This window comes from Panulirus ornatus, chromosome 41 (assembly GCF_036320965.1).
Source record: "Panulirus ornatus isolate Po-2019 chromosome 41, ASM3632096v1, whole genome shotgun sequence".
NCBI lineage: Eukaryota > Metazoa > Arthropoda > Malacostraca > Decapoda > Palinuridae > Panulirus > Panulirus ornatus.
In genome coordinates, this window is record NC_092264.1 from 7,256,696 (window position 1) to 7,272,153 (window position 15,458).

At 37.8% G+C, this 15,458-nt stretch overlaps 1 protein-coding gene across 1 annotated transcript; it reads right to left on the bottom strand.

The window, feature by feature from the left end:
* Positions 1-825: 825 nt before the first annotated feature.
* LOC139761647 (uncharacterized) lies at positions 826-14,729 on the bottom strand. The gene is made up of 2 exons (XM_071685949.1): positions 14,521-14,729; positions 826-4,474 (listed from the first exon to the last, which is right to left on the bottom strand). The coding sequence occupies exons 1-2, from the start codon at positions 14,537-14,539 to the stop codon at positions 2,769-2,771; spliced, it is 1,725 nt and encodes a 574-aa protein (XP_071542050.1). The 5' UTR covers positions 14,540-14,729; the 3' UTR covers positions 826-2,768.
* Positions 14,730-15,458: the final 729 nt, after the last annotated feature.

Consider the following 15,458-nt stretch of genomic DNA (forward strand, 5'->3'; position numbering starts at 1 on the left):
GAGAGTAGGGCCTCGAGCTGAGAAGTTCAACCATGGCTTGAGAATCCCTTTCAAGACATAGAACAGAGCCTTGTATGGTTCTCCAAATGCTCCAGTTGGTTAGAATTTTTTTTTTTTTTAACTGTTTGAACATAACCATATGACCCTATGACCCCTGAAGACAATGTTATGACCTTTGAGCACAAATTCATGAAAAGCCCTCAGTGTTGGATTAATGAGTACTTAAATGCATACGTGATAAGAAATGAAGATCAATCTTATGTGAAGTCACACAATCAATGCAAAACTAATGGCCTACCTAACAATAACTTTTCACTGAAAATGGTAAAAGGAAAATTTCAACATTTCAACCTGATGCATCTGTGTAATCTACATCCATATGTGATGTATGAACTCCAAACCATTTATATACCATGTCTGGCATCATAAGACTGAAACCTTGATTTCAGGGAAATTTTCTTTCTGATGCTACAAAGGCATACAATATAAAGTAAGAGAAAGGATTTATCCTGATGCCACTGTGGAATCAATAAACATGAAAGCCTTAACAAAGAACAAACATAAACACAACAATGACATAACTTCTACTTCACTAATAACTTTTTCATCATGCCTGCCAATGATCTAGACACAGCTCAGACCAATAAGGTTCTACTGAAACAACTTCAACTCATCTGCCACAATGGTAATCTTCCTCTATGATAAATGAAGAGAAGTGAAGTCCAATCTTTTTCTAAGTATCAAAATCTAACACCATTATCAACATCTCATATTTACCTTCCTGAATTCACATTTAGCAAAAGGATTATGAAATGAAAAACCGTCTTTTGTGGCTACATGATTATTTCAAAATAACTACCCTCGAATATCAATCCAATACTCATCAAATCTAAACACCATGCAAGCTAACAAGCTTCAAGGTAGACAGCCATGATTCCAACCTTCAGTCATCATACATATGCACCAGAATCATAGAAGCATCTCCTGTTTCCAAGACAAAATTATTAAATGAAATACCTGATAAATAGTGGTACAGGCAATGCCCCCGAGATAGCAAAAACAGTGGTACGGGCAATGCCCCGATGATAGCAAAAACAGTGGTACAGATAATTCCTCTGATCATACTGTACATAAAGTGGCAAGGACACTTCCCCTAATAATCAAGAATCTATGGACATGAAAGGCTATGCAGTTTGTTTCTGAGTTTTGGATATCCTCAACCACCAATCATACATGGCAAGTCTTTCAAAAGATTTCATATGTAGGTGAAACAGTATAAATTGTCATAAAACAGTACATGCCAAGAGGAAATAGGATACCAAATAAAAAAAATTCACAGGATCCTTTTTATGTCAGGCACTTCTCTAGTACTATATGATTTGAATGACACTGTACATACTATCAAAAACCAAGGGCACTTTACTGACACAATCAGATCACACAATAAGTCTCTCATTCTAATCCAGCATTAAGTGTGTAGTGTAATCTCTATCTCTGTACATTATAAAAAGTTTTTTTTACTCTCTTTATATTGAAAACTGTGTGAAACTACTATATTTACATACAAAACTTCATATCCATTCACACCTTTTCTACATCACAAAAAAACACAAGCCAAGTCTTTAACTTTACATTAGATATACTGTATTATGATATTTCTTTCTGCAACTCCAAAACAAGAACCAGTAGAGATCAATCTGCCTTCAGAATGAGAAAAAGCACAATGGATATAGGTAGTTAGAAAGATACTGTTAGCCATGCTAAATGGTCCACACACTATCATAGATACACAAGAAGATATTCCAAATTTAAGAAAAATGCTGATACCAGTGATCCTAGATACACCAATGGGGTGGAAGAGTGATTAAAATTTTCATTACAGCATTAAAGAGGCAAACAGGTTCTTACTGTATGAAAAGAACAGACGTGTATCATTAATTCATTCATTTTACACTGAGAAAACTCGCATGAGCTAGCTAAAATCATCCAAAGCACCATAAAAGAAAAAGTACTCCCACAGTACATTCACTAGATAACTAAAACCATCCAAAGCCTTATAAAGTACTCCCATAATACATTCACCAAATAACTAAAACCATCCAAAGCCTTATAAAATACAAAATTTTCACATAATGCACGAGTTTTCATATCCCTAAGCTATATTGCTAAAGCAGACAATTACAGCCTACTTGGAGGGCTTAGCTGGGAGCCTATTCATATCTATATCCAATACCCTATCTCCCAGATTTAAAGGAAGTGGTTTAAAAGGAAAGTTATGCCCTTACAGTTCACTTACAACCAGTGGTAGTACTTGTCTACCAACAAAATCAAATTAAACTGTTAGGAAGATTTCTTTCAAAGAATTTAGCAGAAAGTTAAATGATGAAATAATATTTGCTAGACACAGAACATTCAGTATCTTCAAATTACTGAATTATACACAGATTTAAGTATAGTGAATGGAAATAGCCATTTACAAAAATATCTGTACAAAAGTCAGAATGAAGAATACACACACAAGTGGAAGTCATATTTTGATAATTTGGGTATGGACAAAATATTCAAAAATACAGTTCAAATCTCCATTATGAAACTTTTACCAATATAACAACGAACCTATCCTGACCATATTTCATTATCAAAAAAAATTCAGTAATTGTAGTACAACACTGCTTCTATCAAAAGATATCAAGATATTACTACCCTAAAATATATTCAAGTATATTTCATCTTTTATCAAAAAAAAAAATACATAAATTTGTTACTAGTCAAAATAATGCATCAATAACAGGTAAGAAATGCCTACAATTGGTTGCTTTACAAAGGCAAGGTTTTAATACACTTTTACAGGAACTAGAATCATTAGTACTAAAGTGCACTGGATATGTATCCTCACTTAAAACCTTTGACATTTCATTACTTGTATTCCCTACATTTTCACTCTGATAAACTGGAGACAATAGCTCTTTGTCTCTCATTACCCCCTCCAGATTTACTGAGAAATTAGGTGTATCTGGAGCATGTACACTGCATTTATTCACAAAATGTGGTGCTAATGATTTATTCTGACTACTGTTATAATCATAACAAAGCTCCTCACCTGGAAAAATATCTTTTGAAGCAAACAGGGCTGCATGAGGGACCATGTTACTTACTCGGACAGGCACAACTACCAAGTTTGGATCACATGAGTGGTTTATGTATCGCCCAATGTTTCCAGCAACAGTAGGATCAATTACTGTAATGTGAGATCCAGAAGACATATCTCCTGTATATTCCCGTAAGATCAAGATATAATTTGACTCATGATCTTTTTGCATTGAAAATCTCCTCTGAGCTTCCTTAACGCTGATTAATTCCCCAGCATATTCACATACAAAGGAATGCTTTCGTATGAACTGTGAAGTTGTAATACCATATCCTTTACCTAGAATCTTCACAATTTTCAAACCAGTAATTGGTCCTCGCTGTATAAGGCGACCTGGACAAACATCCGAGCAACCACAACTGTCATTACATTCAAATATAGGTTTTGTCTCATGATGAGCCATGAGTTTCCCTTCTACATATGGGCATCCATAATGACTAAAACAAGAACAGTCTTCTGCACAAATACCATTACACATGCATCCCTTAATAAAGTTGTTAGTATATTCATCTTGGTCTATGCCAGAACCAGGAAATGATGTAACAACATACACAAGACCATCAGTGACATGTTCATATTCATCTTCACTCTGGTGTGGTTGAAACACTTCCTGTATCTCACATAAATCATTCATACGAGAAGATTCTGTTCTTTGTAAATGATGGTGAGTTATCAGACCTAATCTATTAGAAAAATTATCCTGGGAAACAGAATCAAACTTATCTTTCCTAACAATTTTAGCATCTAAAGAATGACTGAAATCACCATACAGCTTAACATACACTCCAGAACAAGGAGTACACAAATCTGAAGAGTCAGAAATAAATGAGCAATAGTTACATCCACTAGATATTTCTAATTTGTTGTCAGAAGATTTCAAAATCTTAGCATCTAAGTCTTCACATTTTTTCACTCTGGAGAAGAGCTGACCCTCCTGTTTATCACAACTGCTCAACAATTCACTTCTCTCTCTTGAGTCTTGAGGCATATACTGGCATTTCTTGAAGTTATCATCTTCATCAAAAACTTTATCTAATCCACTGACAACACAATTCTGATTTCTAGTGTCTAAATTCTTATGCATATTTTTTGACTTTACACTTATTCTTTCAACCTTTAATTCTTCAAAGCAGTATGACGAATCAACATTTTGGATTTCCTTGGAACTCGTTACACTAGTTTCTTCCTGTCTAATCATGATTTTTTGTCCTGACGTAGTTGTGTGTGGAAATATTATTGGCTGAGGATTTATGACTTCCTCATCTGTCACTGTCTCTAATGCACATTTACTTTCTCTTTCTACCATCTTTGTGAAATCATTCAAAGCTGTGGGTAAGGGAAAAAATAAATGTTATTTCATAATGTTCTCACATTATGCACAAAAACAAAGTTCTTTTTTCTTTCAAACTATTCGCCATTTCCCGCATTAGCGAGGTAGCATTAAGAACAGAGGACTGGGCCTCTGAGGGAATACCCTCACCTGGCCCAATTCTCTGTTCCTTCTTTTGGAAAATTGAAAAAAAAACCGAGAGGGGAGGATTTCCAGCCCCCCGCTCCCTCCCCTTTTAGTCGCCTTCTACGACACGCAGGGAATACGTGGGAAGTATTCTTAATCCCCTATCCCCAGGGATAAAAACAAAGTTATTATTATCTATTATACCAGATCGATGTTTCCCAAGTCAGCGAGGTAACGCCAGGAAAAGACGAAAAAAGACCCATCCACTTATATACATAAATATAGGGGGTGACTGTGTTACTGACTTGTTGGTGAGGATATTCAATGTATGTATGGTTCATGGTGAAGTGCCTGAGGATTGGCAGAATGCATGCATAGCACTAATGTATAAAGGAAAAGGGGATAAAGGGGAGTGTTTAAATTACATGAAGTGTTTTAGATATCTGTGAGTGGATTTGGCAGCGGATGGAACCATGGAAGCGGAAGTGAATCATAGGGTGGGGGAGGGGGGGAAAATTCTGGGAGCCTTGAAGAATGTGTGAAAGTCAAGAACATTATCTCGGAAAGCAAAAATGGGCATGTTTGAAGGAATAGTGGTCCCAACAATGTTGTATGGTTGCGAGGCATGGGCTATGGATAGAGTTGTGCGGAGGAGGGTGGATGTGCTGGAAATGAGATGTTTGAGGACAATATGTGGTGTGAGGTGGTTTGATCGAGGAAGTAATAATTGGGTAAGAGAGATGTGTGGTAATAAAAAAGAGTGTGGTTGTGAGAGCAGAAGAGGGTGTTTTGAAATAGTCTGGTCACATGGAGAGAATGAGTGAGGAAAGATTGACAAAGAGGATATGTGTGTCGGAGGTGGAGGGAACGAGGAGAAGTGGGAGATCAAATTGGAGGTGGAAAGATGGAGTGAAAAAGATTTTGAGTGATCGGGGCCTGAACATGCAGGAGGGTGAAAGGCGTGCAAGGAATAGAGTGAATTGGAACGATGTGGTATACTGGGGTCAACTTGCTGCCAATGGATTGAACCAGGGCATGTGAAGCATCTGGGGTAAACCATGGAAAGTTCCGTGGGGCCTGGATGTGGAAAGGGAGCTGTGGTTTCGGTGCATTATTACATGACAGCTAGAGACTGAATGTGTACGAATGGGGCCTTTGTTGTCTTTTCCTAGCGCTATCTCGCACACATGAGGGGGGAGGGGGTTGTTATTTCATGTGTGGCGAGGTGGCGATGGGAATGAATAAAGGCAGACAGTATGAATTATGTACATGTGTATATATGTATATGTCTGTGTGTGTATATATATGTATACGTTGAGATGTATAGGTATGTACATTTGTGTGTGTGGACGTGTATGTATTTACATGTGTATGTGGGGGGTTGGGTCATTCTTTCGTCTGTTTCCTTGCACCGGATAGAGCAACTTGGAATTATGTGGTTTTGAGAGGACAACATGCTGTCAATGGGCTGAACCAGGGCATATGAAGTGGCCTGGAGAAACAATAGAAAGGTCTGTGAGGCCTGTTTTTGGGTTGGAGGCTAGAGAGTGGATGTAAGCAAGTAAGGTCTTTTCTTCGTCTCTTCATGGCAATACCTCACTTACATGGGAAATGGCCAACTTGTTTGAGAGAACGTGAAATAAATATTCACCTTACCTTCCTGCCCCTGGAGTCCCTTTTAGGAGGCTCCTACAGCACTCAGGATACCAGCAACATTGAACCTATGTAAAATACCCACTTATAAACCATCCCAGGGAGGAGTATAAACAGTTGGGTTGGCTGCAGGTTGATTGTCTAGCCCAGGACTTCAACCTATGCAGGCCTAAGCACAAATAATAGTCAACAAGGCGTGCAAGGGAGAAAGAAGATTGGGGCAATGTGGTTTACCGGGACAACAAGCTTTCAATGGGATAACCTAAGGCATTTGAAGTAGTCAGAGGAAACCAGAGAGAGGTATGTAGGACCTAGCTGTGGACATAAGGCTCTGGTTTTGGGGCATTATTTATGACAAAGGATGTGAGCAAATGAGGACCATATCTTTGTCAACTGCTGCCTGGACCCCACTAACATGAGCTATGGCATAAATATATAAAAAAAAGTCATTACTACTCCGTTTAGCATTATCTCATTATATCAAACACTTGTACACATTTTTTTCCATCAATTAATATGAAAAAAGTCAGCCAGTTCAAATGTCCAGTGCAAAAACATGCATAGGGCTCTAGTCTTGTCTGAGTCAATGGGAGTGCACGTGTTGATCATTGTTCAGCCAATCAGCACCTCAAGCCACCTGTTTTCAGTGTGCTTCTGAACATGTCTACTGCATAGTGGTCAGTTTATCTTTTATATTTATACCCACTTTTGTGTGCAGCGGAGGTCCATATCTGGTAAAACCTGCAAGAGTTAGTGTTAGTAATGTGTGTAAGCACTGATGTGAATATGCAGGTAACAAGGTGTGATGAGGCTCCTTACATTCATTTCCAGCACCATGGTTGATTTACTTACACTCTTGCCCACTTTGAGAGTGCAAAAGGCCTAAAATATCAGAAGAAAGGCCTGCAGATGTTAGCACTGGTAATGTAAGATAGCATATAAGAAAATGATGGTTATACAGCAACATGAAGCTCCTGAGAGACATGCTTACAGTAGCATGGTTTATCAATTTATCATGTTATTGCTTACTTTTGCGTGCTCAAGAGATCCATATAACAATGCTGGTAATGTGTGAAACAAACTAAAAATGAAAATGCAAGTTACAAGATGTACAGATGTTGCTTATCTTGTGCTGCTTCAACCATGCTAGCAGATGATTATTGCACAGTAACTTACCATATCTTTTTGAAGTTTACATCAATACAAAATATAGAAAAATATTTCTGAGCAATGTTATACTATACTGGGGACTAATGAAGGGATATTTCTGTAACTAACATACTGACATACACATTGTACTATGCTGTACTATGCAGTGTTAGTGACTTCGTTCTTTTTTCCTTATCAGATATTCAATCAGTCAGGGCAGTGATGAAATTTTCATTTACCTAAATAGCCAAATATTTAATATGCTAAGATGATAACAAATAAAAAAATTATTTTGTTTCATTTAACAGATAGGAAATACAAACTGACACATGTGTATTCTTCTGAGCTGTTAAGAGTATCGACTTAATGTGCTCCCAGTAAATACTCGCCTAAATTGCCACATAGCATCCTGAATAAAATCTTAGTGTAATATACCCCTGATTTTTACAATTCATCAGACTGCTAATGTTTAGTTAACAAAATCTTTGTTTCTGAATTAGCAGTATTTTACAGCATGACATAACAGTATCATTTTCTGTGCTCCTGTATCTGGTACATATCAGGCTATCAGGTTCTGACTTTTTCTGAAAAAGAGAAAAATACGTTACAACTATTTTTTCCACTATCATTACAGATGCTCCTCAACTTACAACGAGGTTACATTCCAGTAAACCCATCGCAAGTCAAAAATATATTCAATACTGTACATCTAACCTACCAAACATCATAGCTTAGCATATCCTACCTTAAACATTCTCTAAACACTTACATTAACCTACAGTTGGACAAAATCATCTAACTCAAAGTCTATTTTATAATAAAAAGTTGAATATCTCATGTAATTTTTTGAATACTGTACTGAAAAAGAAAATATGATTGTACGAGTACTCACCATAAAATGTACACAGCTGAAAGCACACTGGGTGTGAAAAATGTTTGAAGCATACAACACTAAAATCAAATGCTAAATGATGAATGCTACATCAACAGGGTCATCAATTTCTCTCTCTTCTGATGAAGCACTGGGGAATCGATACTTGTTGATGGTTTAGATTTCTTCAGGAAGATACCAAGTGTTGCACGTACAGTCAGTTTCTTCTTTTCATTACAAATTTCACTGTAACAAGCAAGAGCATCCTGTATCTGCCTGTCAGTTCTTGCAAATCTCTTGTAATTGATGTCCATTTCTTCTAACATCCGTATGCCTCTGCTGAGAGTGGCTAATGCCTCCGCAAGTTTCCTTGCTATGAACTTTCTTGGTGCTTAGGTATAACTTCATGTCGAGCACTTCAATTTCATCTCAAGAGTAATTGCCTTCCTCTTCTTACCAGTACAGTACACTGTACAGTAATGGTTATTTACACTGATGATTGTGTGGCTAACTGGAAGCTGCAGCTCACTGCTGCTGCACAGCACCAAGAAAGAGTATCATATTGCATATTGCTAGCCCGGGAAAAGATCAAAATTCGAAGTATGGTTTCTACTAAATGTGTATCACTATCACACCATTGTAAAGTCGAAAAACTGTAAGTTGAACCATCATAAGTCGGAGAACATATGTATATTTCATATTTATTTTGCTTTGTCGCTGTCTCCCACGTTTGCAAGGTAGCGCAAGAAAACAGACAAAAAAAAAAGAAAATGGCCCAACCCACCCCCATACACATGTATATACATACACGTCCACACACGCAAATATACATACCCATACATCTCAATGTACACATATATATACACACACAGACACATACATATATACACATGCACACAATTCACACTGTCTGCCTTTATTCATTCCCATCGCCACCTCCCCACACATGGAATAACATCCCCCTCCCCCCTCATGTGTGCGAGGTAGCGCTAGGAAAAGACAACAAAGGCCCCATTCATTCACACTCAGTCTCTAGCTGTCATGTAATAATGCCCGAAACCACAGCTCCCTTTCCACATCCAGGCCCACAGAACTTTCCATGGTTTACCCCAGACGCTTCACATGCCCTGATTCAATCCACTGACAGCACGTCGACCCCGGTATACCACATCGATCCAATTCACTCTATTCCTTGCCCACCTTTCACCCTCCTGCATGTTCAGTCCCCGATCACTCAAAATCTTTTTCACTCCATCTTTCCACCTCCAATTTGGGAGACCAAATTGGAAGTTTTTTTTTCTTTTTATACTTTGCCGCTGTCTCCCGCGTTTGCGAGGTAGCGCAAGGAAACAGACGAAAGAAATGGCCCAACCCCCCCCCATACACATGTATATACATATGTCCACACACGCAAATATACATACCTATACAGCTTTCCATGGTTTACCCCAGACGCTTCACATGCCTTGATTCAATCCACTGACAGCACGTCAACCCCGGTATACCACAACGCTCCAATTCACTCTATTCCTTGCCCTCCTTTCACCCTCCTGCATGTTCAGGCCCCGATCACACAAAATCTTTTTCACTCCATCTTTCCACCTCCAATTTGGTCTCCCTCTTCTCCTCGTTCCCTCCACCTCCGACACATATATCCTCTTGGTCAATCTTTCCTCACTCATTCTCTCCATGTGCCCAAACCACTTCAAAACACTCTCTTCTGCTCTCTCAGCCACGCTCTTTTTATTTCCACACATCTCTCTTACCCTTACGTTACTCACTCGATCAAACCACCTCACACCACACATTGTCCTCAAACATCTCATTTCCAGCACATCCATCCTCCTGCGCACAACTCTATCCATAGCCCACGCCTCGCAACCATACAACATTGTTGGAACCACTATTCCTTCAAACATACCCATTTTTGCTTTCCGAGATAATGTTCTCGACTTCCACACATTCTTCAAGGCCCCCAGAATTTTCGCCCCCTCCCCCACCCTATGATCCACTTCCGCTTCCATGGTTCCATCCGCTGCCAGATCCACTCCCAGATATCTAAAACACTTCACTTCCTCCAGTTTTTCTCCATTCAAACTCACCTCCCAATTGACTTGACCCTCAACCCTACTGTACCTAATAGCCTTGCTCTTATTCACATTTACTCTTAACTTTCTTCTTCCACACACTTTACCAAACTCAGTCACCAGCTTCTGCAGTTTCTCACATGAATCAGCCACCAGCGCTGTATCATCAGCGAACAACAACTGACTCACTTCCCAAGCTCTCTCATCCCCAACAGACTTCATACTTGCCCCTCTTTCCAAAACTCTTGCATTTACCTCCCTAACAACCCCATCCATAAACAAATTAAACAACCATGGAGACATCACACACCCCTGCCGCAAACCTACATTCACTGAGAACCAATCACTTTCCTCTCTTCCTACACGTACACATCAATATAAATTTTGGTTCTCTACATAATTCTGATAAAGCTAAACTCTAGCAATACAAAGATCTCATAACTTCATTATTGCATAATTTCTGAGATATTAACTTCATAATTTATCGTTCTATGACATAAGAACAACCATTCATGATAAAGAATTTTGCTTGAATACTGTACATCTGATGAGTCATGATACACTCAAACATATGATAAAAATTTGTGAAGCCAGATCTCTAACATCAGCAGACTTACATTTTGTGCCATGTTTAACCACTTGCCTCTTTATTCCTGAAAACAGTCATTTTGGAATTCTATGTAAAAATAAGTCATCACAAATAAACTTGTTTAACTGTGTTCTTACTTTCCAAAGAGCCCAACATCACATGTCAATGAGCCTAATTACTTTTTCTGTCCATATGTGACTGTATAGGCATTATCTATAATCACTGAAAGGGAAGAGCCACAGCAAGTCACATGAGAAGACTCTGAAGAGCAGTAGTTCTAGCCTCTGCCTAAATCATTTCTACACTTTGTCATCACATAACATGTTGAGGGATGATAATGACTAAAGCAATAATTATGGATGTAATAAACAATTTGATAGGGAAACCAGCAAAGATGAATTTTGGACAAATAAGGATATGAGCTCTAATTCTGACCAAGCTTCCATATATTTGAGAGCATACTTAAGACTAGTAAAGAATACCCTTATCACTTTCCTATTAAGGTCTCGTATTTCTTTACTTCTTAAATTATGTGCACATTTTCTTTCCATAAAAAAGTACTGAATCTCTTTCATTCAAATGTTGGCACTTAAGTATACTCTTTTTTCATATAGCAACCAACATTGCAGAGGCAAATGCCCCAACTGAGGCCATAACAGGAAAAAGTAAAAAGGTATAAGGAAAAGAAAAAGGAAATTAATCAGAGCTCCACAAGTGTTTGTGGACCTGACTCTTAAAGGAAGACAGGATATAGGATGATGAAAAGACAAAAGGATGACAATTCCATAGTTCAGGTGTCTGAAGGAAGAAGGAGGTGTCATAACCAATTATCCAAAGGCTGGATTCCACACAGAAAATGTGGGAAGCAGCAGCCAAATTCACATCACGCATCCAAACTTTAGGGTGGGGACGCATGCAGACAACTCACGACAATAATATAATACACCCAAAATAATCTCTAAAGAAAAGAGAGAAAGTAGCATAATCACAGCTTACAGAAAGGGAAGAATGAAGAGAGATGATGCCAGGAAAATCAATGAGACAGATGACTCTTGATCATACTCTAGTTAACAGAGATGTATAGGATAAGCCATCCAGACATGTGAACAGTATTCCATAAATGGGCAAGTACAACCCTTGAGCATTTGAAAGAGATGCTCACAAGAAAAATAATCACAGCAACTATACAAAACTCCCAGCTTTTGTAATATTGACAGTGTAGCGTTTCCTGGAAAGAATGAAGTTTACGATTATTCGCAATAATTTTATGCTACTACAAGGCTGACCTTTGGTGTTTTGAAAATGAACAGAAGAAAATAAATGGTTCTTAAAGATATAGGAAGAAAATGCATTTTAGTACAGGTACCCCACCGATTTTCTGGCACTCTTGGTTCCAAAGCCTTGTAGGATTAACCATTTTGCCAGACCAACCGTGGTCATGTAATAATAGTTCATTAACACACATCTAACCGACTAATTATACATCTCCCATGTGTCTAAAGTATATCATGGACACCTAGAAATTTAAATTAAACATATATGAAATGTTTAAGCACCCTAAGATGGTAAGACTGTCCTTAGATTGTTTGAATACACAGGCATATCTAGGGTATGGCAGGTAGGGCAGGTGCCCTGAGCGCCACATGAAGGGAGGCACCAATGGCATAATGGCGTCCTGGATCTAGACAACGATTCTGATCTTAAAGATTTAGATTTCTTGACCATGAAAACATATCTTTGGCATTTGGAATCACATTGATATCAGTATTAGTTCAATAATTATTCATAAATATTGATAATTCCGTAATAGCGTCCTGGATCCAGACATTGATTCTGATCACTCCAAAAATCTAATCAATTGGTCCTTGTATCATTTCTGACTTTCCCTGAAAATTTCATCAAAATTTGTTAATAACTTTTGTTGAAAGTTGCTCACAGACAAACAAACAAATGCCAGTAAAAACATAATCTCCTTGGCAGAGATAATAAAAATAAAAAAATATTGGTGTCATATGTTTGGACAGGGGCGCAATTTCAGTGCTTGCCATAGGTGCAATTTCCCCTAGATACACCCCGGTTTGAATCCTGTGGGGTCTTCTTTGTCTTCTGTTGTTAGTGTTTTCCTATGTGTGCACCAGAATAATGCAGTTTTGTATGCATCATACACCTGCTCAGGACGGAGGTGCTCCTCAACTACAAGTTTCACAAATTCGTCAGAACTCGACAGCTCCTTCGTGGTTTGCAGACCGCTTTTCTCCACACACTTTATTCATGGAAATTCCATGATGCTTCTTGAATCTTTGAAGCCATCCTTCGCTATAGTCATGCTCATGTTGTAATCTAAGTTCTTTATGGAACAACTTAGCCTGGTCCATTATCATGCTACCTGACAAGTCCACTCCATCACTCCGATACTGTCGAAACCATTTCATCATCACTCAATCATGCTCAGTACTCTTAACATCTTTCATAATTTTTCTAATCGTAATCGTCATTTGCTTCTTGGAATCGCTGTCTGCATAAATTTCAATATTTTCTCCCTTTGCTTCTTTATATCATAAACAGTTGATGAACCAATAATGTAGATGTCACACAACTTTTGCATCGAAACACCATGGTCCATTTTTTCTTTATCTTGAATTGATATGGACTGGTATCTACATTTGACACCACAACTGACACTCTCATATGTCTTAGAAGCGGGGCCAGGTGAGGATATTCCACAAAGGCCCAGTCCTCTGTTCTTAACGCTACCTCGCTAATGCGGGAAATGGCGGATAGTTTAAAAGAAAAAGAAAGAAAAAAGCTAAGAATCTCACAGAATTGCGGTATCACCACCAACGAGTGTAGTGCAATGTAAATAAACTAGTCTGGTGGTCACGGTAATTTCAAGTCCTCTCATGCAATTTTGTCCAGACTAAAGGAGGTACCGAACCATCAGTTGCCGGAAAATCAGTGGTGTACCTGTCCTATCAAATTTTACAATGTTACTGCTTCACCAATCCAAAATACTGCACAAGTCCAAACTAAGAGAAGAAATATGATCAGTAGTAAAAAGAAACTATTAAAGGGAGGAGGGGAGGAAATGTTAGTAGAAGTATTCTAATTTCTATAACCTTTGTTTTTATCATTATACATAATCGCTGTTTCCTGCGTCAGCAAGGTAGCGCCAGGAAACAGACAAAGAATAATATATCTCGGGATAATAATCATAAACTTTTCAAAAATATTGTATTTTCTAAAATTACATTATAATAATCATATAATGTGTGGACTTTCACCATATGTAAGTAACTCAGACCATATAAACAAATTACATGTTTTCTGAGCCAAAGTTCATAGAAATACCAGTTATCATGTTTTAGGGATTTGTTAACTGGATTTTTGTAATTCTATGATTTGTTAATATAATTACATAACACTATATTAAAAAAACTCTTGTAAAGTACTTCAGTACAAACAAATACAAGGTAGCATGAGATAAATGTGTGAAGGTGAGACCATTCTTCATCCACGAAATTTAAAAGCCTGCAACAATAAACAAAAATTAGGATAATTATCTTTTACCTTCTTTCATTTCTGCCATTTTTGTGGAAGAATACTTGTTACTGATGTGACTGCTGAGTGAACTGAAGAGTTAATTGCAGATTTAGTTGAAGCTGGTAAACACTTGTAAGCACCATATCCAAGGAGCCCATACATGGTCATTTTGAATGTAAACTTCAAAACTTTGCTCGAGAAACTTGGGGGAGGAATTCTGTAATAAAAAAATTCTAATAAGAAGCCACTTCCACAAAAAAAAAAAAAAATGGAGCCTGAGAGATACTCTTTAAAGTTAAGAAAGATCATCATAAACAAGTGAAACAATAATTTCCAAGCTTACAAAAGCAACTAATCCAGTACTGTTTCCACCTCAAACCACTTTACCTTAAACTGTAAGACTGACAAGTTTACATGAGAAAACTTACAATAGCTAGATAGTACTAAATATCACCCACTCATCTCTATCTAGGCTTAGATGTTTCCCAAACACAATTAATTCTACTATGGAAGACACAACAGCTAAGTCTCTGATAGCTTACCTAACAGAAGACAATCATCAAGAAAGGAATGGTGACCATTGATGTCCCTGAACTATAATATAAGAGGCCCTTCTAATTATTCATATACTTAAAGTATAATCTAATGGAATTGTGTTCCTAAGCATATTCTATTCATGACACAGCAAAATGTTATTTGATTTGCATCCAAACAACTAGCACAATTTATATATTTCTGTTCACTGCTAATTCATTATTTACTGTAGCCACAGCATTTATTTGCTTATGAACACTACTAACTCAGAATTTACTGCATCTTTGGCAAGTGTGGGCATTTCAAGGACTCAGGATGTCTTTTAGTCGAAACAACTGTTGGATCAGATGGTTAAGTGGGTAACAAAGACAAGCCTAGCCCCTCCCTTTCCTCCCAGTATCACTTATTCCATTCCACCACCAACTCAAGCT